This window comes from Anguilla anguilla, chromosome 7 (genome assembly GCF_013347855.1).
Source record: "Anguilla anguilla isolate fAngAng1 chromosome 7, fAngAng1.pri, whole genome shotgun sequence".
Taxonomy (NCBI): Eukaryota; Metazoa; Chordata; class Actinopteri; order Anguilliformes; family Anguillidae; genus Anguilla; species Anguilla anguilla.
Window position 1 is genome coordinate 9904946 of NC_049207.1, and position 25986 is coordinate 9930931.

At 52.5% G+C, this 25986-nt stretch overlaps 1 protein-coding gene across 2 annotated transcripts in view; it reads left to right on the top strand.

Moving 5' to 3' along the window:
- The window catches only part of tbc1d22a (TBC1 domain family, member 22a), a 142146-nt gene that overhangs the window by 110291 nt on the left and 5869 nt on the right, over positions 1–25986 (top strand). For both annotated transcript variants that reach the window (XM_035427162.1, XM_035427161.1), the window contains exon 12: positions 8559–8654. In XM_035427162.1, coding sequence (XP_035283053.1) covers positions 8559–8654 — 96 coding nt within the window. The remainder of the gene's footprint in view (positions 1–8558; positions 8655–25986) is intronic.

Below are 25986 nucleotides of genomic sequence, written 5' to 3' on the forward strand. Positions count from 1 at the left end.
GCTAATTCAGCGCGCGGCGCTCCCGCGTCCCCCGCCTTATCGCACATCAGCAACCCCCCCTCCCCCCCCGCGCACACACACACACCCGCACACACACACGCACACGCACACACACACACACGCACACACACAGCCCTCCCCTCAGGTGCTTACACGCGCCCATCCATCCGCACTTCCGGGGATTAGAGGCACTCCGAGATTTACTTCCCCCCCCCCCCCCCCCCCCCCGCTCGCGCTGATTACGGATCTGCTTTTCTCACCGCTGACCTATGTGTGTGTGTGTGTGTGTGTGTGTGTGCGCGTGCGTGCGTGTGTGTGTGTGTACGCTGGCACGAGCCTGTGTGTGTGCATGTGTGTGTGTGTGTGCGCACATGCGTGCCTGCGTGTGTGTTTAACATTTATTTCATTGCAACAAGTGTCTTTTCCCTGAGCTGCAGTAATGCCGTGTTGGCTATGAAATATACGCCTAGTTTATGTTGTAATCGACCGGCAAGCTAATTGACCCAGAGGCTGTAAGCACTGCTCTCGGGCGAAGCTGGAAATTCTCTGCTCACAAATGTACCATTGAAAATGTTACTTAGCCCAAGTATACGTGCATAATTCTATTATTTATAATTAGGTAAATTATGTCATTTTCCCATCGTAAGCAGCTGGTTATTACCAGGAAAATTGATTATGACTACTTCTAGCAGTTCTATGATGGCTCCATGACTGATGCTCCTGCTAGAACCACTAATGACATTATTATGATAAAATCATTCTTATTGTGTAGGCATGCTTTTTCTTTTTCAATTCCTCCATAAATGCAGTTGTTAAAGAACTCCTCAGAGTTCATTTCGAGGGTGCTTCAGAGCTTTTTACACGCATCGCTGAACTCACGAGTGTCTTCTGGCGCGGTGAGCTGACGCGAGCGTCCAGCGCTCGTCCCCGTCCTGGCCACGCTGGTCACATGACACCACGCGCGCGACCTGTGAGAGTCACAGGAAATGAGCTCGACATTTAACCGCCATTCGCGCTGCAGCTCGGGTTCCTGAATAAGGTCAGACGCTTCGCATCGACTGTGCGGATAAGGTTGGGTGTCAGACCAAAAAAAAACCCCCCAAGATTCCTGGACCGGGCCCAGCTACGTTCAGGTAGCATAGACGTCCTTGCGCAGGCCAAACGAGAGCTCCGTTCTGCCCCCAACACTTTAGGAGTTAAGGGGGGGTGGGGGGGGGGGGGGGGGGGGGAGAGGGGAGGGAGCCGAGGGGTGGAGGGGCTCATTGATATTCCTCTGGTGGGAGTGCTGTTCCTCACCAGGCCTATTGAATCCTTGGCATCTGTACTCCAGCACTGATGTGATAACAGAATAAAAGGGCTTTGAGGCTGATTGAAGTCAAGTAGCAGCAGTGCGGAGGAGGGGGGGGTGGGGGGCACCTTTACCACCGGCAACAAAGCGCTGACCCCCCCATCCCCCCCAACCCCACACCCCCCCTCCGCCATGACTCTCCCCGCCATCATCGCCTGACCCTCAACTTCCTCCTCCGCCCCCTAACCCCGCCCCCCCTCTCACCCCGACTTCCTCCCACCTCGCCTCCCCCTCTCAACCCCTGTCAGCCCGGAATTAGAATAATCCATATTAGGCAGAGCATGAAATTAACAAGGGCTTTTAGTGTCAGGCTTTTACAGGGGCCGTTAAGAGCGGGAGTTTCCCCCCCCGTCCCGAACCGCGCGAGAACGGGACCGGCAGCTGCGGGTCTGGGATAGCGGGATCCGGCAGGACCGCTGCGAGCCGCCTTCCCACAATGCTCTGCCTCTCCCTCCGTCCTGCGATAAGGGCTCGCCCCAGGAAAGGAGGAGAGTTAAATAACCTCGGCCTTAATTATAAATAGACTTTGTGTCAGCCTTCGGGCCGGCTTCTCCCAACGGCTGCCCGAGTGGCTTCTGAGCCCGTTTAGAATGTGGGGGAAAAAAGACAGGTGATGTTCTCAAGTGTTATTTTCCCTGCTCTGGGACTACGGATGAAAACTAGCTCGATAAATTAATTAGTAAATGAGTAAATAAATAAAAGTGGGCATTGTTCTTCTTCTACCTGTCGGATGTCCGTACACCAAAACCCTGATCCGGAACCACTGTGTGCTTTAACCCCCTACAGACGGTATAGAGTTAGTCAGCAGTGACATCATTCTCGATCCCTCCTCGTTCGCACTGCGAACTTCGATGTGGCATCGCGCTATTAATATTTCTGTTATTATTGGCGGCGCTGAGTATTGACTGTGTTACAGCAGCTGTGAACTGTAACTGACACACAGCGGCCCCTCCTTCCTCGCCCCGCGGGGCCAGCGCCGGTAAAGCTCCTTGCTCGAGGACAAAGCAGCGGCGGCGTCGCCTGGGACTTGAACCCGCGACCTCCTCCTCCCTCCCCCGGCCCCTCCCCCCTGGGGCCGACCTAATGATTACCTGATGTTTTCTGACACAGAAAGTCAATCCCCAGCAGAAGTGATCTGGAGTCAGGAGTGCAGCCCCAAACATCAATATTTCATCCCCCCCCCCCCCCCCCCCCTTATCCGGCACCCTGCCCGGCGTGCGAAGGACATAGCGACTGGGCGGTACGCCGGGGCCTTGAGTGCTCACGGCGTGCCGTGATTCACTTTAAAAAGCTGTGCTTGTGTATAAAATAGCCCTGCATATAGCCTGTTGCCATGGCAAACATCCTATAAACAATATGAATCTGTATATGAAATGGCCCCAACGCACAGAGCTTCTATGCGTCCTATAATCACTTTGAACAGGCAGAATCTGTATGTGAAATGGACTCGCACACAGGGCTTTGAACGTAGATTTGGTACTTCTAGATTCACTTTGAACAGAATGAGACTATATAAAATGGTGGAACACTCAGCTTTGGGCATGTGTCCTATGATCAAGTTGAACAGGGCTGAATCTCTATATACAATCACCCAACATGTTACCGTACGTGTTACATGGCTTGTTAATCTGTATATTAAATGGCCCTACACGCATAAATCATACATATAACTTTGGGTATAATTCCTATTACCACACTGAACAGGCTGAATCTGAACATCAAAAAGCTACACATAGCAGTTTTTACTACTGTACTTAAATATTCTGTTGCCGTGGTGTCTCGAGGTTGCCTCAAGTCTACAGCTGATTGGTTGTCCTGGTCTTGAGGCGGGCATTCAGTGTTACAGTGGGTAAAATGGACGATATTAAATGTGTTTGTTCTGTCTGCTTTTGTGGAATTCAGTTTCGATCACGTCCACGTCCGCTAAAAAAAAGGAGGGAAAGATCTTCATCGAAGATCAAACGGAGATGCCTGCGTGTGAACCTCAGAAGGAGACAGCGCGGCAGTTAAAGTTTGAAACAGGGCGATTTTTCTCTCGAGCAATGGGGGAATATTTGCCAGCGGTTTAACAGTGCCGCCCGGCTCCTCCGGCATTGCCCTGTCAACAACGTGCCGGGGGAAGAAATCATTATTTCCTTGAAACTGCTGTTTCTTTTACCTGTTTTACATGGTCACATTATTTGATAAAACCTTTTTTTATAATGAGATTTTGGTGGCTGTAATTAAAATGATTACCTTGCGCGGGGAAGGGAAACAAAGCAGATTACGTGTGGGGAGATAGCGCACCGTCTGCCTGGCAGGGGGGCAATCGCTGTTTCAGGTTGGTCGGTCCCACAGTCCCCGAAGATCGCAGCAATTTATCAGCGCACTCCCAGAGCCAGGCCCCGGAGAGAAGCACTGCAGAACTAAGATACATACTAAGTACACACACTGGCACGTGCAGCCCTGCACCCGCACCCACACCCACACACTGACATATTCTCAAACACCCTTTGTGTCTTAAACGCACCCAAACGCTGTATCTACATTCACTGCACCACTCCCAGGCCCAGACAAACCCTGTCACTTACACTCACGCAGAAATACTCACTTTAACTTTTTCTCTTTCTCTCTCTCTTTTCACACCCTCACCCACACACACACCCACAGACAGACAGACACGTGAACACACACACTCACTCACACACACACACACACACAGACACACCCATACACGCATGCACGCTCGTCAGCCACTCTGATGAAGCCCGCGGGGTTACGCCAATAGGCAGCCGTCTCCCGCGGCAACCCTCCGAGAGCGATCCCGTCACTTCTCCGCCGGCGGCCCCGCTCCACTCAGCCTCTTCCCTCTCTTCCCTCTCATCCCTCTCTTCCCTCTCCTCCCTCTCATCCCTCTTTCATTGCTCCGGGTGACTGGCTGCGCGGGAGACCAGCCGGGGGGTTTCCCTGCTTTTCGACCCGCCGAACGGCTCCCGCGCCCCCCCCCCCCTCCTCCTTTTCTCAGCCTCCGTTCGCTAACCCCGCTAAAGAGTGCCCGTGTCCACACGTCCGTCTGCTCCTGTTCCTCCGTCTGTGGGCTCTCACGGCAGACCGCGCTCCTGTCATCACCAGGCCCCCCGCCGCCGCTGCCCCTGTCACTGATCATGACGGATTGCGTTTGTACAGCACCGCTCATGATCTGCAAGCGCTTCACGCTGAAGCTGTGGCTGGAGGTTTCCCACCTCCCCACTAATATACATCACTGACACCCGGCAGCCATTTTGCAAGAGAGTTCTTATTAAACCAATTTAGATGACCTCCCTCCTCACCCCAGTAACACCACTTCTTGTCCATCTCTGAACAGCGTGCCTCTGATTCAGCTATCAGACCGGTCTACAGGCGCACACAGGGCTGAAGGGGGTCAATGAAGGAAAAATAAACACACTTTTATTTATTTATTTTGTTTATTTGGAATGGAATGGATTTTCTGTGGTAGATCTCAGTATGTTTCTGTTCCTACTGTGTGTCCGAGCAACTGCACTGTACTCGAACGTACCTGCAGCCAGACTCTTATATCATACGGCTTAGTCATCCAGCCGCAGCCACCTGTCTGTGCTCTGTGACCGGCGTGAGCGGGGGTGATTCAGCACGGGTCATAAAAGTGTAATGGGGCTGGCGTTGTATACCGCGCGCTGTCCTGCTCCTTTATGAGACAGTGAATATACTGGGACCGTGTGTCATTTTTGTGTTGCGGACCGAAAGACGAGGCTTTGTGAAACTAAAACAGATGTGAGACAACCTACCTTTTCTGCCAGCCACCCGCCGACTTAAACCAACCCATTCGGCTTTAATGCGTGGCACGGGACCTCCTGATTGGTCGAAGCACGACTGACGGACAGTTGCAGGTCCACCTATCGTGGAGTGTATGAGACCGCACCCTCCTATCGCTGCTCTAAACGTCCTGTTCGTGTGAGAGTGATTACAGAAGGGACCCGCGTTTGGTTTTAATTAGGTTTGGGCCCGCGTGTGGGGCAGTCTGAAAGCCGAGGGAGGTTCTGCGGCAGCGTTGGTGTGTGAGGGCCTGCATGTGAAGGGCTCTTCTAATGAGCGCACCACACACACACACACACACACACACACACACACACACACACACACACACTCCGTTATACCCACACTCACTCTGCAGTGTGAAGGCACGGGGAGCCGGGGGTTCCTGGGCTGGAGGTGGGAGCTTAGGCCGCAGTATCCATTCCTCTGCAGTCCTCGCTCTGCTCTTTTTCGTTATTGAGGGGCTAATGGTGTCACCCTGGAGCCCGTCTCTGTTGGACACGAGTTTGGGGCCAAGGAAACGGGGCCGCTTTTTGGAAAGCTGGGAAAAGGGGGCCGGCGCCTTTTCCTTTTTATTGTGCCCATTAATTAAGTCCCCGTCTTGCCCCCCCCAACCCTACCCCCCCCCGCCCCCCCCCAAGGGAACTCTGGGAAAAATAATTAAAATGATGCATGAGGGAAGCTGTTTAGCCCGTTCCAAATGCGATACGCGGAGTGGCGTTGGAGCGCGATTAGACACAACATCTCTCGTTCTCGCGCAGAGGTCGGAGGTCAGAGGAGAGGGGAGTGAGCTGACCGGGCTCTGGCACTCCGGATGAGAGGAGTCCAGGGGGTCGGGCATTGCCAAACGTGCCCTGTCCCCGCTCCGTTTTGTGGGTGAACTGCGAGACCGCCATTTTCTCGCCTCCCAATTATCCGTGTTTACTCACTGCCTCCCGCCTCTGGAACGCTGCGAAGCTGCTGCACTCATTTGGAGCCTGAAACTTCACAGGAGCCGATTCAGACTAAAGCTTTCAGCCTCAGCCCTCAATATCAGCTCCCATTAGCTCACAGTGGACTGCGGGGCTTCATTTTGTGACCTAGCGGCTTCTTGTAGCGCTCTGTATTAGTTTGACTGTTGTTGTTTGACTTCTGTAATTACATTGTAACTACTGTTGTTATAGTGATGGCTAGCGATGCGAAGCTGCGTTTTCGGTTTGTTGGTTGGTATTTGCCTGGAGGTCAGGGGTAATACCACAAAAGCGCAGTTTCATCGGATGACGTTGTTGCTTTCTGTCCTGGTGCTGAGTGAAAAGGGAGGTGGTGTGAACTCCACATGAGAACAGTGGACTCATTTTTTCAGCCGGGGTTGGGGAGGAGTGGAGTAACGATCTCTTTGAAGGCCACTCAGGGGAACACAGCAGTACTGAGGGACTGGACTGTACAGTCCAGATCACCCGGAGGCACGCGTGACACGTGATCACTCACACACGGATATGTGCGCAGTCAACACGCACACTTACAGACATACGTATGCACACGCGCACGTATGCACGCACACACACACATTCGCACACTGTTTTTTACACACACGCTCACATGCACACGTGCACTCATGCACTCTTTCTCCCACACGCACACACACACACACACACACGCACAGACTCTATCACTGTATCACTGTATAGGCTTTAATACTGCTGTGAGGCTTGAATCTAACAGTGTTAGCCGTGGCCTGCCTGCACTGCACTGCAGAAGGCTAATCGGCTGCATCGTGTGGCCAGCGATGAGCCTATGGAAGATGGCGGTTTGTACCGTGAGCCCAACAGGAAGACCGTCTGAGAGTGCAGAGGCCCTGACGGGCTGTGCGTTTCCCTTTCCTGTGACAGGAACGCCGCCCTCAACTACAGCAGGCCTCCTGGTAGAGCTACGCCAGCTTGTTAACGGATGTTAACTGAACGCAGCCATCGAGCCCCGTCGCGCTTTCTCAATATTTAATGCTCTTCCCTTTTATTTAATTATATTCTAAAGCCTCGCCTTTAAACGCGCCGCTCGACTGGAAACATCGGGACGGGCGGCGGCGGCGGCGGCGGCGGTGGCGGCGGATCGACGGAGACTTTTCTTCGCCTCAATTCGGCTGTTTACTCAGAAAATTGGGCGGACGCCTCCCTGGTGTTTGCGCAGACGGCGCTCCCATAAATATTCAAATGGGAGCGGGAGCCGGAGCGGGAATGTTTGATCGTTTTCCCGGGCATCGTCTGCGGCGGGTGCACGGAGATTAGCGGCGCCACGCAGCCCGACGACGGGCCGGATCCGCCCACCGGCGTTCCGTCGCCGGTTACGATGAGTCATCGCGTCCCAACACGGTTCAAAAAAAAAAAAAAAAAATCTGAACTTTGAAGAACTTTTGTAAAGTATTGGTAAGACAGTGAGCCCCGTACAGCAGAGACGGTCTCAAACGATACGTGTTTGGAGGTGCGGGACGGGTAGCTGTGTGGGGCTGGGGAGCTGTGTGGGGCTGAGCGCCTGTGTGTGCTGTGCTAGAACACAGGGATTACTCTGAGCGCTCTAACATGTGTCCTGCCCAGGCGAGCGTGAACGGAACGCCCCTTTAATTATCGTCCCCGGATCAGTCTTCTGAGGGGGGAAGGGGCGTACTGCTCTTTCATTTCGCTCGTTTATTTCCGAGCAGTAAACTGGTCCCCCACCTGCTTCACAGGGAAATGGAGGAACGGAGGAAAGAGCCCAAAAGGTCAGACTTAACTGAAAGATTTTTAATTATTTTTTTGTCCTCGGTTCTTTAAGAAACGGCGGGAGTGGAAGTGTGCGGAGGGTCCGTTTCAAATCTCCGGGGCTCCTTCATCATGCTGATTGTGCCGGGGAAAGGATGCCTTCGCCCTGCCGTTTCAGTGAAATGATAAAACATGACCAGGCCCGGTCTGTTCAGCTAACGTTCATATTAGCCCTGTTTTGTGTGTTCCTGTCTGTGTTCACAGGGCGCTATGCTAACATTTTTTCCAAGAAGCATTTCAAAAGATTTTGGAGCACACTAATGCGGAGGTAGTCAGTTTTGGTCCTGGGACCACAGGGTCTGCTGGTTTTTGTTTTCTCTTTAAATTTCGCAACCACTTAGACCCAAGAAACCAGGTGAGGGGAATTAACAGTGTAATTGACTGCTTTAATTTAATCTCCTCTCCTCTTCTCCCCTCCCCTCCTTTCTCTTTTCTACTCTACCCCCTCCCCTCTCCTCTCCTCTCCTTCCCTCACCCCTCCCCTCTCTCCTCTACTCTCCTTTCTCCTCTCTCTCCTCCCCTCCTCTCTCCTCCCTCCCCTCCTCTCCTCTCCTCTCTCTCTCTCTCCCCTCCTCCCCTCCCCTCCCCTCTCCTCCCCTCTCCTCTCCCCTTTCTCTCTCCCCGTGCAGGCCGAGCCGGAGGGGTTCTCCCATTTTCACCTGTACGTGTGCGCCGCCTTCCTGGTGCGCTGGAGGAAGGAGATTCTGGAAGAGAAGGACTTCCAGGTGAGCGTGTCCCCGAGCGTCCCCTGGCTCCTGCCCCCCCCCCCGGCCCTCGCCCCCCCCCCCCCCCCCCGGCCCTCGCCATTAGCTCCGCGGGTCAGGGGGTCTCCGCGGCTGCATTAACGCAATGACAGCAGCAGCTGCTGTAAGGTGACTTTGTCGTGGCATTTCAGAGCGCCCGTCCAGCGCCGCCCTCCCTCCCCCTGCCCCTCCCCCTCCCCCTCTCCCCCCCGCTCTCTCCGCCCACCTGCTCTCCTGCTCCTCCCCTCTCCTCTCCTCTCCTCACCTCCCCGCTCGCCCGCCCACCCGCCTACCCGCTTTCACCCCCTCCCGCCCCCGGCTCTCCAAGGACTTCCACTCATCCCTGACGCTCCCCTTTTCCACGGCCTGCTAATTTCCTGGAGGGCGAGGCGGGGTAGAGGCGTGCGTTTGGGGCGTAACTGTGGAGCTGCGCACGACCCCTCTGCCCCCCACCCCGGCCCCTGCTCTTTACATCGGCCGCCAGCTCGGCCCAGCGGCTCAGGAACCCGCCCTGTTTCCAGAACATTCCCTGGCCGGACACTGCAGTTGTGCCCCAGAGCAAGTCTCTCAACCTGAGCTTCCACAGTAAATACCCTGCTCCATAAACGGATCCTTTGTAATGAGGGAGATTTTTTGTCCTGCAAGAGGGATGAACCAGCTTAACTTCACATGCTCAGTGAGCTAGCCCTCTTCTGTAAGACTAGACTGACCCATTCTGCTGACATTTCTACCTCTTCCTTTCTCATTATTTCTGTCTCTCTCTCCCCGTATTCCTACTTACTGTCTTTACTCTTTCTCTCTCTCCCACTTCCAGCCTCAATCTGCTTTTGTCTTTCATCCTCTCTATACCCTTTTCTACTCTCTGTCTCCCTCTCTCTCTCTCTCTCTCTCTCTCTGAGCCCTGGCTCTCTCTCTATGTCTCCCTCCCTCTCATTCTCTCTCTGTCTGAGCCCGGTTGCTCTCGCTCTCTCTCTGTCTGAGGCCTGTCTCTCTCCCTCCCTCTCCCTCTCCCTCCCTCTGTCTCTCTCTCTCTCTGTCTGAGCCCAGTCTCTCTCTCTCTCTCTGTCTGAGCCCTGTGCAGACGCTCTGGTCAGCCTGCAGGCTGTGTATAAAAGGCCGTGTGTGTGTGTGTGCGGTGTGTTGAGTACGCGCTGGAGTCGCTGGAGCGCGGCGTCCGCGGCCGCCTGATTTACGGCGTCTGCCGCGGCCCGCCCCTCTACCCGCCGCACCGCCGCCGTCCGCTCTCCCGGCTCCCGGTTCGAGCGTGACCGTTTTTATCGCCGTTCATATGCCTGCCGAGAGCGGTGATGAATTTATGGTAATTGATACGCGGGATAGCCTTTTTTTCTCTCTCTCCCCACCCCACCCCCCCCCACCCCCCGCTCCGGCTGATGGGAAGATTTGAAATGATCTGTGGATCGGAGTCTTCCGTTAGAGCTATCGCCGGAGCGGGGATTGTCTTGTCTCTGTCTCCCTTTCTGCAATAATGTAATAATCCTGATGATTCATCTGTCAATGGAGGCGGAGAAGGCATCTGGATGAGAAGTAAAAATAGCGTGCGGTTCAAAGGTAGGGGTTGGGCTTTATCTGCCCCACGCTGCTCCCTCTGAGCGTGTGAAGTTTATATTGAAGATTGATTTTTCCTTTTTTTTTTTTGGGCAGGGGGGAGGCGGGGTGAAGCCTGGGATTGTGTGACCTGTGATTGTGTGAGGAAATGAGCTCTTCTCTCTGACTGCGGGGTGAAGTTCAGAGCAGCTACCAGGCTGTCAGTCACAGGGCGGGGGACAGCGCTGACGCGCAGTACACACGCCCCCTCCGCTGTAGTCGCCACACTCTAACCCCGCCCCCCGCTTTTACTCCAGAGACAAACCGAAAGACAATTGGCTGAAAGAAACAGGAATATTTTGTTGTGGTTCAAGTCTGAGTCATTACCTGTTGTAATCTTTAAGAAAAGTACCTCAGAATATCAGTGTTTTTTTCCTCCTGTATTTTGGCTCTTTTCTCTGCGTTTTGGACCCCTACAACTTTAAGGAGAGTGACTGCAGCTGAAGTTCCTGTGTGCGTTATTAGACAGCGCAGATTAGCACGCGGCTCTGAGCCGTGGAGGCTCCCTGGCGGGGGGGCAGGGCGGGTGGGCGCTGGGGGGCAGGGGGGGGTCGTCTGGAACGGCTGTCACGCTGCGCCTTTGTCGCCCGCCGCGCGGGGCCTCGCCGGGGAAGCCGTGCGGTGCTTTGATGCGGTTTCCACGGCTGCGCTGACGCTGAATGGGAGAGCGCTCGCAGGCTAGCGGCGCTCGCCGCTGGAGCGCTCATCTGCAGCGTGTTAATTACAGCGCGTCACGCGCTCGCTGCTTACTTTGACATGATTCATCTTCAGTTAGCGCAGCCCCCGAACCTCACGGTTTGATGACTACATACTGAATATCTATATTTATACGCGTGTATATACAGTATGTATGCATGTACTGTATGTATGTACATACCATGGTGCACCAAGGAAAATTTGTGGCTTGGGGAAACACTGGTGGTGATTAAACATTGGTGGACAGGCAACTAGCAGGGCAAAATACGCTCAGGACAGACTCTTTAGTTTTGAGAAGCTTCAGATTTGACTTTTGGCTTTAATTTGCGAGACAGTTCAGGATCTCCACTGTCTATGACCATCCAGCAGGGGGCGCTGTCAGTTTGAAGTGGTGCTTCCGAAGAAACCCACGTCTGCCATTGCGTAATGTAAAGCAGCGGTTCTTTAATGAGCCTCGCGTGCGAGTCACTCAGGATACTCAGCCGAACCACATGCGCGTGAATTTCGGGGGCAGAAGTGTGCGATAAATCGAGGGCGCGGAGACGCGCGCGGATTTTGTTACGCGCCTCACTTCCTCTCGCGAGCCTTCGGGCCGCTCCTCGGCAGCCCCGTTCCGGGAAGCCCGTCTGGGCGCCCGCATCATCGCCGAACGGGAACGAAAATCCTCCTTCCGGCGAGATGGAGAGAGCTCCCAAAAAAAGGAAAAGGCCGTGGTCCTCAGATGGTTCTGCACCACCACGGGGTCATCTGGGCCCAGAATACCCCTCCCCCCGGGTTGTGGGTCACGCCCGGTCTCGTACAGGCGAATGTCAGGCTCGGCTGGCATTTAGCGCTGACGTCGCGCGGCTGATGGGCTCTCATTAGCGTGTTTGTTTATCGCGTCGCAGCGAGTCCCGCGCTGAGCTGGCCAAACCGATCCGTGGGCTGGAGACAGGCCTGCGTCTCGGGCCTTGTTATCTCCACTGACTTCCCGTGCTGTGACTGAAGCGTGATGCAGCCGTGCGCTGTAGGCATGTAGCGTTTCGCGGGGAGAAATGCGACTCCTGCACGCAACATCGAGGCCCTCATATTTACACTCAATAAAGTCAATAAAGAGAGACACGGGAAGGGGGGGGGGGGATTTTACCTCTCACGTCAGTCCCTTGGAGACACAGCATAATAAAATGAGCATGGGGAAATAGGAGAGTTAGCAGCCAGTCAGCTGGCTGTGTGGTCATGGGTGCAGGAGGGAGGGAGGGAGGGAGGGAGGGGCGTCGCTGGCTATCAAACGGTTTAGGCCGTAAGCCTGATCACAGGAGAAGGCTCATCTGTTGAGGAGTGAGTACTCATATTTATCCCCACCTGGGCTTGCTAGGAATCATGGGAATCCGTATATGGAATTCAAAGGCAAGAATAAGTGGAACACTACAATAAAATGTTTATATTTGTTTGAGCATTGGCATAATAGGTCCTCTTATATTCCACAGGCTACGTGAAACCAAAGTTGCCCTTCAAGCCCAAAGTTGCTTCGAGCACAAACGTTGAGACTGGTATCCATGCTTGTGTGTGGAGATGCACGAGAGCGGGCAGTGTTTGTTTTTCCACTTTTCAAGCCCAGGTGAAGAGGCTTGCACATCCGCCCAAGAGCTAGCCTGATCTCGCTGGGGGTTTGAACCCGCAACCCTCCGGTCAGCGGTCAGGCGTCTGCCGTCTGAACCACCGTGGGGGGGGGTTTCACCGTTACAAGCCGCCCCGCCGCGACGCGTCCCGTACCCGTCAGGCCCTTTACCTGTCGCTGCCCCGCCCCACGGGAAAGGGCTCCTGACCTGCCATCTGTCCCCGCTCCCCCCCCCCCGCCCGCCCCCCTCGGAGAAAACGCTCGCCTGTCAAAATCAATTACCGTCCCCTTTGGCCCGGGCCGTCCGGCGCACAGCCGCGTCTCTGCCCTGGCCAGCGGGAGGCGCTGTTTCTCCAGCCCCGGCACTGCGCTCAGACGCTCGGACGGACTCTTCTCATTCGGTCCCTGTGATTGGTTCCCTGTGTGTTCAATAACTAAGGGGGAGGGGACAGGCGCAGTCTTGTTTGGAAGTTAGGCACCGCTGTTCTTATTTATTTATTTATTTATTTATTTAGTTTTTCTCCTCAGAACACATCTGCGTCCCAGGTCCGTACTGAATCCCATTTAAACAGGTTTAAAAGTGGATAGAAACGGACTGGCGAATAAAAAAGGGGAAAAAAAGCGAAAAAGGAGGAAAATCAATGTGCTCCTTAGCAGTTTTAATGGTTTGATTTAGGGAGAGCCACGGTCCGTATCGCCAGCCTTTGAACCATGACTTGAAAGGCTGAAATGTCCGCCTTTTTTTTTTCTTTTCTAATTTTATTTTATTTTTTTTATAAGCCTTGCAAACCCCACAGCGCTGCCCCTGCTTAGCGGACTTTGAGGCCGTCTCGCGTTTAACGCGTTAAGCAGAAAATGGTCATTAGCACCGGCGCTCACCGTTCAGACGACCGTTTGAAATCCATGACCACGCGTTGGACGAGTTCCAATCTGTCGCTCCAATATGAATACATGATATATGCTAAGCAAGTGATTCATGTTCTTATTTTTTTATTTATTTTATTTTTTTTACTACAGTGTAAGGGAGAGCAGTAATTAGAGATTTCTTGGCACGAGGGACTTGTTTGTGAAGCCCTTTGTCTTTTTGCAGTGATATTTGCAATGTTGATTGTATTGTGAGAGGCTCATATGTTTCCGTGGCATAAAGGAAATAAGGATTTGAAGAAAAATAAGCCTCACAGCAGCCTGTAATAGAAGTATTTGCCGGAATCATAACATTTCACACAAGTCAAGTATATTTTCAGATAACTGCTTTGAGAGTTTATTTATTCAGCACTGGGAGGTGTTAGTACCTGCAGCCGAAAAAAATGATTGACAGCCAATAACAAGTGATGGAAAAGAAAATAGGCGGCGGCTTGCTGTGTATGGTATAGCTGTGTGTAGATCAGAGGTTTGCAGTGAACCCTTATATGGTCAAGATGATGAGTGCTCATGTGCTCTGCTATAGTACAGTGCGAGCAAAGAGCCATCCACACAGCCCTCTATGCATCTGTCTTTTTATTATGTTGCTAATGAACACGGCCGTGTGCAGAGCTGTAGCCTCGGGCTGGAATGTCTCTCCATTTATCTGCCACCGGGTGGCATTTCAAAACAATACTCCAGTCATAGAAGATCCCATTCATCTCTTCCCAGGGCCTCTTTTGAGCTGTATCTCTGGTTGTGAAAGCAGTCAGGCGTTGGATGATTTGAGCTGTGCCTAAGTCCCCCCCCCCCCCTTTACCTGGCTTATGCTGCTGAACTGCGGTGGAGTGAGATTTGAGGCTGAGTGATGGAGAGGCGAGGGGGAGAGGGGTTTGAAAAATAAGGTGCCGTTCGGACACGGTCAGGTGATCCCTGGCACGGAATCGGCTGGCCCCCCGAAGTCGCCCCTCTGGCCAGCACAGGCTGCTGGCTCTGGTTCAGTCTCCTGCAACCCTTTGTGGTGTCAGTTCACAAATGTGTCAATAGAATGTTCTTATCTGAACTTTCTAATTCTTATGTAGCAATCACTGCTGGTAATGAAAAGAATGCTAGAATGAATTCTTCACTCCCTTTTTGAAGGGTGCCCATTTTCAAATGTGGAATCAGTGTTGTGGGTACAGTGTTGTTTGACACCAGGGTAAATGATTTGCATGGGGTCATAAGCCATTGAGGGCCCCCTGGATGTCTAGAATGGGTGTTATGGTGCATGTTTGTTGTCCACCATGCCGGCGTTGACTAATGGGAACGTCCATGGAACGCAGACACCTCATACTGTATGTCGCTGGACCCTGCTGAACGCTTTAGCGGATGGAAAGGTTAGCGAGCTGATCCACTCGGCCGTTCTCTGGAGCTGTTCTCCATGCTGGCTCAGAGTGGAGCCCTGTTTGCTCTCAGCTGGAGGGGCGCCTGACCCATGTGGGTCTCCCTGTACGCAGTACACTGGTAACACTCACTGGAGACTCTTATATGAGAGACACCCGCGTGCCTCGTCCTCCTCTGAACTCTTCCTCTCTCTGTCACTGGCCGCTTAGCCGCGCTGTAATCCTCCGCTCGAGCGCTGCTCTCTGAGAGTGGGCCGAGCGTCGAGCGTTCGAAACGCGTCTCTGAGCACGGCCTCAGTTTCCCCCTGATTTTAAAGCACGCGAAACTTCTATATATAATTTACTGTGTATATACTTATTTTGCGGATGCTTTTATCCAGTGCGGCTTTCAGTGAAATTGCATGCCTGGAGCGGCGGGAGCATATGGACAGAACAGACAGTCTGACAGCGATTGAGCGTCGGGATGAAAGTTTCGACGTTCAGCGGTTGCCTTAGCCCACGCGTTCTGTAGTACGTGAAGGCTACTTCACCGGCAGCCATCTTCTTCATACGCTAATACAGATCTATGAGAACAGCTGTCCCTTACATCTTATAGGCTTCATTTACATGCGTATGTCATAGTGCCATACTGTAGGAATGATGTGAAAGTGGTTCTTCGTAGTTGTACTGCTGGATACTGCTGTATATTGGCTCGGGGTGTGGAGGGATTGGGTATTGGGTGAGAGAACATGTACAGGCTTTTAGAGTGATGGCGAAGTGTTTTTTCAGTCAGGTTATAATGGGCCAGATATGTGATGAACTGCGTAGGAAACTGGACTTGAAACCATAAAGGTTTTACCACAGGTCTCCAGATGGATATTTGTGCCTTTGAGGAAGACCCTTCTCTTTAATTACTTCAGTAAATGTCCAACTCTATAAATGACCGATACGTAAAATGTAAGCTCTGTGAATTGCAGCCGATATGAGGCTCTGCTGAGCAAAGTGAAATAAATCAGTGGCAAATATAAAAGCAATTGCCATGCAGCTTGAGCACTTGGTAATTATTTTGGATTTGCACACCACCTACAACAGGCAGGAAGGCAGGGCCACTGGTGATATTCCACCTCTGGTTCTAGCACTGTGTTGATTTCCTTCAGCCTGTGAGTAGTCTGTTGTGTTGTACTGTAGTTCAGCTGGTATGTGTATATAATAGCTCTTACAGTCGCTGCTGTTGTACTCTAGCCATTTTTGTTAGGCTTTGTTTTTCTCTGGGAGTTGGAAAGGTATTTGTCCAGTCATCTATGTGTGAACAGAGGTGTTTGTGCATGGCGTGTGCACATGTGTGTGTATGTGTATGTTTCCCTGTATGAGTGCCAGCATGTTTGGGTGTGATGTTGTGTTTGTGTGTGTGTGTGCGTGTGCGCGTGCATGCGTGCGTGTGTGTGGGCAATTGATTGTATACATATTGCCACTGTTTCACTTGATGCTCTACTGTGTTAGTTAATGTCTTGCGTTTCATTCTACATATATTATGTTGTTTTTACCGCACTTAGGAAATTGACTTAATGTATCATGCCATGATGGCCCTGTTTCTGGGGAGTGAATAAATAATAGTAATCCAGTGCTGCCCTCTAAATGGAACCCGTCTATGTTTCATCCATTTCAATTATTGCGCAGGTCTGGACTGTATAAAATCTAATAGTCTGAGAGGCTGAAATCAGCAAGGCTTTCTTAATGTTCCTTTCATGGACCTCGGTGGGGGTGGGGGTGAGGTTTGGGGGGGGGGGGGGGGGGGGAGAGTGTGGATCCGTTCGTGCTCATTAAATTCATTATTCTGCCAAATTAAATACCAGAGAGTATCCATTTCCAATGTTCCCTTACGTTCTGCCCCGGGTGCTTGGAGCAGCAGAAGTTGAGCCGGTTCCCTCTCCCCGCTCTGAATAGCTCTGCTGTCGCTAGCGGTCGCCTATCAGGAAACTGGCTGTGTGAGCGCTAACTGACCCCAGGGCTGCGGCTGTCCCGCGTCAGGCTTTATATAAGACGATGCTAGCAAGCTGTAAGCGTAAAAAAAAAAATGCAGTGTGAACTTGAATAAAAATACATAAAGGCATTTATAAACTAATAATTTACGCCTCGCTGAATTTTTCGTAGAAACATCGTTTCTCCACGACTATGAACGTGCTGTATATTCGCGGGGAAAGACCGTTGGCACGGTTACGTGCGGAGTTTAATGTAGTCCCGAGTGCCCTTGGAGTTCAGCTCTTGTGGGCCGTGGAGCTCTCTGGAGGAACGTGGCTGAGATAATGGAGGTGAAGGAGCGATGCCGCTCAGGACACGCGGGCTGAGGCTGAATTAAGGGATTAATCATCGCGCTCCTCCGCATGGAGCTGCGCGATCGCTAACGCCGAAATCCGTCACCGTTCCCTCGCCTCGGCCTGCGGAGCGGCTGGGCCGTTTCCCAGAAACGCGACTGACACATTCGCTGGGCCTGATTTGTGATTTAAGATTCAGATGTTCCCGTCGTCTAATTGGTTAGCGGCAAAGCTTTCGTTCCAGCTTTCTCTGCTTTTACCGGCACTTATAGCATCCGCTTGACAACACAAGACGTCAAGTACACAAGTGGGCCAACAGGCAGAATATTTTTTCCTGTGTCCCCTTGTAGCGTAGTTGCATCTCGACTCTGTCGCCTGTGGTCCTCTGTGGGTGTGTAGGTGTGTGGGCTTTTTCGAGGGATTTTGTTATAAACCCACCCACAAAAGCATGTCGTTCATTTAGCAAATGCTCTTATGCAGAGCACCTTTGAGAGAGGGAACATGAGTACATCCAACAGAAGGTGAGCCAATAGGGACAGACCTAATATCACATTCACATGCCGGCGAGTGTGAATACAACATCCATAATGCACTGAATGGAGGTTATTGTATGCCACTCTGGCACAATAATAGAAATTAGATTCATATAGCTAGCAACCATAGAGTTGCAGGTTATCGGCCAGGTCTGGGGCTGAATTCTGGATTATCTGCTGCGGGGTTTTGTGGCACCTGCAAGGAAATAGTAGTAGTAATCCAGACAGGAGAGAACAAAGCCTTGGACTAGGAACGGAGTAGAGTGGGTGGTGAGGAAGAAAGGAAGAGAATGTGCTCGCCCGACTCCCTGCCAGTCGGTGGAAGGAAGAGGAGAGCTGGTTATCTAACGTGACCCCGAGGGTTTCTGCAGCGGCGCTCTGAGTGAGCTCTCCTCTAGACTGAATGTGGGTGCAGCAGTGGGCAGGATTTGGAGGGAGTCTCATCCAGTTTAAGTTTCAGCTAATGGGCTGCCATCCAACCTGAGGAGTCCTTCGGTCAAACTGAGACGCAGTGTGAGACCGCAGTGTTAGACAGAGGTGAGGAGAGGAATATTAGGGTATAGAAGTGATATTTAAAAACCACGGAAAGAGACGACTGAACCAAGCGATTGCCTGCAAAGGGTACGGAATCTTGAGGGACTACCGGAATGGTACAAGCCAAACCCAGATCCAGTTACCTGACTGGGAATGGCATGGCTGCTGGTCTCATGCACAGGTAGCAGTTTGGCATAGTGGTCAAGGAAACTCTGACTGGGAGGTTGCAGGTTCCATGCCTGGATGGGCAGCTGCAGCTGTAGCCCGGAGCGTGGCATTTAAATGGAACTGCCTCGGTAAATACTGAGCAGTGCAAATTGGATACATTAAAAATCTAAGCTGCATTAGTCCACGTGAAGGATTGTCTGCCAAGAAAATGAATAATGGGGTACAGCGTTAGCAAATGCATGACATGAGCAGAAACTATTGTTTCCCTCGCCCTGTTCTCTGAGCTGGGAGCTGCTCTCTCACAGCTATTAGGCATGACCAATGCACACGACCCAGTCACAGTCTCTCAGTGGGCACGGTCACAGACTTAACAAGTCTGCATGAAGCAATACTACTGCCTTTTCTTTCCTGTGAAACACATTTTTACTAACAAACAAATACTACTACTGTTGCTACTACTAATACTATTACTATTGCTACTACTACAACTAGTGCTATTACTACTACTGCTGCTGCTGCTACTACTACTACTCATACTATTATTACTACTACTACTACTACTACTACTAATAATTATAATTATAATTATAAATCCAAGTGCTCGCTTGTAGAATTGCCTGGAAAGCGCAATATGTGGCTTTGTCTCACCGCCGGCCCTCTATTCCAGACCAATTACGCTGCGCGTGAACAGCTGTCGGTGTTATTTGTTTAGATGCGGGCTGCTTCATCAAGAGCCCGGGAAGATACGGGGGAAGGTTTTTTTTGTGTCCTCGAGTCCTTTCGCCGCCCGCCCCGCTCCTCGCCGCGCGGATCGAGTGGACGGCGCTGCGGCCGCCGCCGCAATTCATCAAGGATCCTGTTACTAATGAACAGAACAAGAGTATCGAACAAATGCTTGAAAAGTAATTTGGAAGTTAATTTCAGTTCCAATCTAGCGGGAGACACGAAGCTATTAGTTTTTTTTGTGTAAAAGGAGAGTCGAGAATTCACTGCGGCTTCTTCCAGGGAGAAGGAGAATGGCCAGATTTGTTTTGACGCAGTCGTGCGCCGCACGCACTCCAGTTAATTGAGGCTGTAGGACTATTTAAATGTCAGTTGTTTCGTGAAAATTAAATGTCAATTTAAAGTGCGTCTTGTTAGTGCCGTATAGCTATAGAATTGGTCTCTGCAAATATAAAGCGCCAAGGAGTGAAATGTCTGAATCATAGTAATTTAAATTTTTAAAAAAATCTGTATACATGCTACTTAATTTAAACTTCAGCTTCCGAGATGTGCAAATATCACGGTCATTAAAACGCTGGTGCCAGATACATCGGCGGCAAATGGCTGCGTGAGGAACACATTGGCATTTAAGGGCTGAGACAACGCAAGACAAGACGGATAATATCACACCGCGCGCGCGCCGCGCTGCTGCGATCCTTCAGTCGGGCTGCATCGCTGTTTTTACCCACGCAGACGGATCTACACACGAGCTGCGCCGTTCGGTTGTTGTACCGCTTTTCCCAAAACGAACCTTTTACCGGTCGGTACCATTTGCTGTGTAAGGTTGCGCGTGAAATCAATGCGTTCGTGCGGCCCCGACGAAGTGAAAACGCGGCAGCGCAGACCGGGCTCCGAATCTGATTAATTGTCCTTCAGTTTTTATTAAAGCAAAGGCAATTCCCCTGTAAACGCCTTGAAGAATGGCGTTTTGATAAAGTGCTGTAGATGTGTCGTCTGAACGCCCTCGATGCGAGGGCATTTTCTGAAGATTGGAGTTAATATCCTGGAAGTAATTACATCGCACCCCCACTCCCCCCCCCCCCCCCCCCCCACACCCTCCACCAAAAGTCCCCGGTCCTACATACGACTCTTTATCTTACAGAAGCCGTGCGAAACAAGCTGTTTAAAAAGTCTCAAGCCATCAATCTCCCTTTCAGCCTCATTTGTCACGAGGACGCTTAAGAAAGGGAAATCAAATGTTGGTAATCTGCGGGCTGCAGTTGCGTCGCGTGATTGAGTGTGTTTTGTTGCTCCGAGCCCGTTGGCGCTCGCGAGCCGCTGATAAATAGTTACAGATTAAGAGGTGCGGCGCGGAAAACTTGATGAGAAGATCAGAAGCGCGGAGAGAATGGGTTTGTTTTATCCCTTTGTGTATCCGTTCTCGATTGTGTAGCCTGCCCGACCGTGTTTTAAAAGCTGAATACATGCTAATCGCTAATCGCAGGAAGCCATTGTCTACGGGGCAACCTTGCTGGCTGTCATTGCAGAACGTGGGAGCTGGATTGTCAACATGGTGACAGCTATGTGTGGAAAAGTGTCTCTTTTAGCCAGCCTGCAGAAACAGCTGAATAATTGAGCTGGTTTCTGGGAGATATCAGTCAGAGTGCCGTTAAGTTTTGGGAACACATCAGAACTGGCTTTCCTGCTCTTCAGTATTTAGCTTTAAAAAAAATCCAGTCATTCCTGCAGATAAGGGACCAAACTCCAAATGAAGTTAAGAAGTGAGTTTTCGCTGTACGAGCCGGGGAAGGTGACTGAAGAGAACTTGATTTAAGTGAAAGGTGATTAAACTGGTTTCCTCCACTCGGCGAGTCTAATGGTTCCTGCTAAATACCGGACCTGCTGGGAGAGAGCCTCTTATCTCCCGTGTGGACGGGCTCAGGCCGAACCCTGTGCGAAATGGAGAAAGAGCGGGAGATAATCTCTGTTATAATCAGCGTTATCAGTGCGGTCTCTTTCCCCTTAACGCCAGCGCTTGGGCGCGAGCCCCCCCCCCCCCCCCCCCCCCGCTTCCGTTTAACCGACAGTCACATTAGCTCATCCCCAGGAGTAGCGCCCGCGACATTGCCCCCCCCCCCCCCCCGTTTGATTTGTGTTTGTTTGAAGATGCAGCATTTAAGTCCTCTTAACAGCATTGAAAGGAAAAAATGCTTCTTCTAGGCATCTTGGGGATAAAAAAAAAAAAAAAGAGTGTGATGTTTTTATTCAGCTTATGATGCTTTAAATATTCTGTGTTTACCTTGAAGAAATAAAAGAGCGTGTTTTTGCAAACCGAAGGAATGCCCGTGCAGTGAAATATCCACGGGTGCTAAATCCTTTTCGCTCATCTTTCACCGAGCGTCCCTTCAGGCTGGGAGCTCTTCTTCACTCTAATGAAATCTCCCCTCATGATCACTTAATGGAAGATATATTTAAAACATTTTTAATACTCCCTGATAACTCTTCGGAGGAAGATTAAAGTTACCACAAGGGACCGGCAATCATATTCACATTTCGCAGCTCGCTCTCTCTCTCTCTCTCTCTCTCTCTCTCTCTCTCCGCCCCTTTGCTAATTCACCCAAGGTAATTTATTGTGAGTGCTTCAAAGTGTAGAGGTAGCAGGATCGCGGTGGCGGAAGGCGGCTGGGGACTCACTGTGCTTCACACAATCCCAATATATCCCAGCACAAAGCATCGTGGGTGAGGGGGGGGGGGAGTGGAGTTCTGTTGCAGTGAAGGTAGTGACTCTTCAGGGTGAGGCCTGTACTACGAGCACAGCTGACAGTTTGCTGGATCTCCAGCGGTGCGTGTAGAAATAGGCGGAGGGTGTTATCAGATTAACCCTCCCGTCCGTTCGTGTGTTATTAAGAACGGGAGCAGGGGAGTGCGTTTTTGGGTTTTTAAAAGCGCGTCCATGTGGAATAACGTGCTACTTCCTGCGGCTAATTAACTGTCCACAAACAATTACGCGCACAGTACAATAAACCGTGCCACAGAGAAAGTTACATACGACACGATTACCGCAGATTTTACTCGCTGTTCACTGGTTTCCACATTTTCCTTTCAGTTCTCGGTTTGATTGTGCACAGGTTGAACGTAAGTGGTATCAGTTCTTTGTTAGGCTATGTACATAATTGTATATAGATAGAATTATCCTGTTAAATGATGTTATTGGAGCCATGCGCTGCCCACCCTGCTTTCAGCTGGCCATTGGCTGAAGCCGTGCGGGGGCGGGCTCGGTCTGTACTTGGCGATGGGAAACCCTGTATTAGATGGGGAACTATATCAGAGTCTGTCTGCGTTGTAAGCGGGGCCCTGTTGGAGGTGGCGGTGAGCAGTTAGCGGTAGTCTCCCGGGCGATGACGGGCGCTCTGTGCTGTAAGAGGAGGCTGTCGTTGAACGTGACGCCTGAGCCAGGGCTGTGCCACCCTGTCCTGTCCTGCGTGTTTTCAGTTCAGCCCTAATCTGGCACACCTGACTCTGCTCATTAGCAGCTCTCTGAGATCTCTAGCTGTTGAATGAGGCGCTTTGTTAGGGTTGGAGTGAGAACCTACGGGACAGCAGATCCAGGAGCAGGGCGGCCCTGTTTTTAAGCTGGGCGACAGGGACGGAAAACTCTGCCGTTGTAATGATGAGCGTCGCTGTTCCAGGGGAGTGGGAGTGGGGGGGGGGGGGGGTGCCCGTGTGACGCGTGTTTCTCTGATGCGTGACGAGCCCCACGCCCGTGTCCACGTCGCCGTGGCGAGGGCGCCGTTCCACGACGGCATGGCGGCCCGCCACGGGCTCAGCGGAGCGGAAGAGGGAAGAGGGACGCATATGTTACCGTGACGATGATAGCGTATCCGTGACCGATTTTCCCAGATAGAGATTTACAGCTGCACTCCCCTCCCCCTCCCCCTCCCCCTCTCCCCGGTCTCTCGTCCTCCTTTTCTCTCTTCTCCGAGCGGCATCAGGAGCGAGCCTGGCCCTGACGCTGGCCGTCCCTCCGCTCGCCATGTGACTCGCTCGACCCCGTGGCACGCTCGACCCCGCCCGCCAGACGGACCGCGTCGGCCCCCTCCCGCCTCTGTGGCGCAGCGGGGCTCACGTGCGCGGGTGAAGCTGCTTTTTCCGGGTTTTTTCCGTACCCCGTTACAGACGAGTGTCAGGTGATCACGCGTCGCACGGCCTCTGTTTTTAATCAGTTCGACCCACTCAGACGCTGTGCGTTTATTCCACGCGCGTCCAACACTCGAGGCAGACCGTACGCCATCTGAGGCTGTGAGTTAGCACGTGAGGTAGCGGCACGTGCTGCTCTTAGCTTACCGCCGCGGCTAGGCTTTGTTCGCACGCCGTGTGACCGTCTGACACAAACATATTGGTCATTAGGATCTTTTGTAACGGGGGTTTCCATTTTAGGCCCGGATTCCGGTGCTAAGGACGCGCCCTTAATCGTCAGTCACTTAGCGGCCGAGCCGCGATCGGGCGGGTCGGTTATTAAATGCCAAACGGGTCCGAGGGGCGAGGAGAGGTAATAGCCGCCGCCGCGATCCGTTAGCCTAGCCCCGCGCGGAGCGCCCCTTCTCCGAGACGTCGGCGCTTAAAAAATATGAAATTAATTAAGCACCCGGCCTGCCTGCCTCCCTCCCTCTTTTATCAGAGGGATTCTGCCAATTTCGGGGGAGGGGGGGGAAGATTGACCTGTCAAAAGTGTCTCCTTCCATTTCTCACCCTCCGCCGAGCCTGTCGTCCGCGCCCGTCGCCCAATCTGAGCGGCTGTCAGCGTTGCGCCCGTCCGGCCGTCACTGTCCGCTCCGGCTCGCTGGCGCTCGGCCCGCGCCTCACCCCGGGCTCGCCGGGAATCTCGGAGCGGCGAGGAGCGTGGCCGGGGGGGGAGAGTCGAGACGGGGAGCCCCCCCGCTCCACACGGGCCTCTGTCAGATTCGGACGCGCTCCTGTCTTTTATTCTGTCTTTCTCACTCATTTGCCTCTTTCTCTTTTCCCTCTTTCTCTTGGTCTCTCTCCCTGTCTCATACGTTTTCTTCCTTCTCTGTGTTACCCCCCCCCCCCCCCCCCGTCTGTGCCTGAAGAGGGTGCAGCTCTATGCAGGGGAGATGCTGGGCTTCATAGTATAGAAGCAGAGGACGGACTCAGGTTTCTGGGAAGGGGAAGCGAAAGCCCCCCTCCAGGACTGGTGTGACGGTCGCCATTTTCGGTCCGTCTGTCTCGCCTCCCGTCACGGGACCCCCGCGCCTCCTCGCCCCCCGGCCCCTCGCCGCGCTTCCCACGGAGGAGACGACGCAGACCCGAAAAAACGCTCTTTTCAGAACTTCAGAGGCGTCGCTCCATCTGTTGCACTGCTCGTCTGGTGTAATTGCCTGGCGCCGAGTGTCACGGTCCCAACTTCCCAGCATTCTTTGTTCCTCCAAATTAAATTACCTTCCCTCAGGAAATGCTCATTAAAGCCGAGAAGACACCGTCGCCAAAAAATATTTACTCTGGCACAAACGGGTCGGCCTCAGGCGCTCCTGTTGCCCATTGTTTTAGGCGGGGTCTTTGTCTTCCCTTCTTCTTCAGATTGCTTTCAGAAGATTCCCACACACCCGCGCGTGCGTTTTGTGCCATTTCTCACGGTGGTTTCGCCCTCGGCGTTGGGTATTCTGTGAGGCAGTAGGAGTGGGGTGCGTGTAATTGGCACGCGGTGTGATTAGCTTTTGTCTCTCCCTCCCTCTCAGTGCGTACACCTTTACGGAAACAGCGCTAGCTCTTTTTTAGCGACGTGACGCTCCCTCGTTGGAGAGCGGGTTTAGCGTGTGAGCTCGCTCCTCGGCAGAGTGTTAAGGCGCGCATCCGTGGGCGTGCGCTGATTGACGTGTTAATAACCGCCGTCTCATCTGACTAAAGGAATTACCCCCCCCACCCCCGCCCCACCCATTTTCCCCCAGTCTTCGTCTCTAATTTCGGTCATTATCGTACTTCCATTTCAAGCATACACCCCCCTCCCCACCCCCAACCCCCCCACCTTCTTCATCTCCCAGTTATTGGCGCATCCTGGAGGCTTGGCCGGGGGCGTGGCGTATCGGGGTTTCCTTACGTCTCTGACGGACGGCTTAATTAATTTCCTGTTCCGTGCGTTATCTCCGCCACGCCCTGTGTATGGGGCTCAGATGCAGGGGCTGTGTGTTTGGCGGTTTGGCCAGGGCAGGTCTCTCCAGCCAGGGTCAGAGCAGCAGAGGTCTGCAGGAGAGAGAGAGAGGGCGTTGCCAGAGTTCTGCTTCCTTCCTGTGGAGGCGCCACAGAGCCTCATTCAGTCTGCGTAGGTACATCGCAGGGAACAGAGGCATGTGTGTGTGTTTGTGTGCTTGTGCGTGTGTGTGTGTGTGTGTGTTTGTGTGCTTGTGTGTGTGTGTGCGCGCGTGTGTGTGTGTGTGTGTGCGAGTGTTTGGGTGGGTGTGTGTATGTGCATGTGCGTGTGTGAACGTGCGTGTGTGTGTGTGTGTGTGTGTGTATATGTGTAGGTGTGTGTGTGTGTCTTTTACAGGCTCATGCTGGAGACACTGCTACCTGTGCTGTAGCAGAGTGAGGTCTGCTGTGATGAGTAAATGTTTCAGTCTGAGGGCTTGTGGCCCGTTTCCCTTTCCTAACGGTCACAGCTTTCAGTTCAAAAGATCAGCGGCCGCTTCGTTTGTGAATTAAAGGCTTAGTGAGAGCCGCTCTCCGCGGTGCTCCTTCACCAGCGACTGTTCCACGTAGCGGCGGCGGCGGCGCGATGGCGGTAAACGAACGCAAGCGCAAACACATTAACGCCTCCGTTAAGCAGAGCTCAGTCAGCCTCCGTCTGCGGCCGTCCCTCATTAAGGACGGCGTGCTGTTCGCCGTTGTTTAACG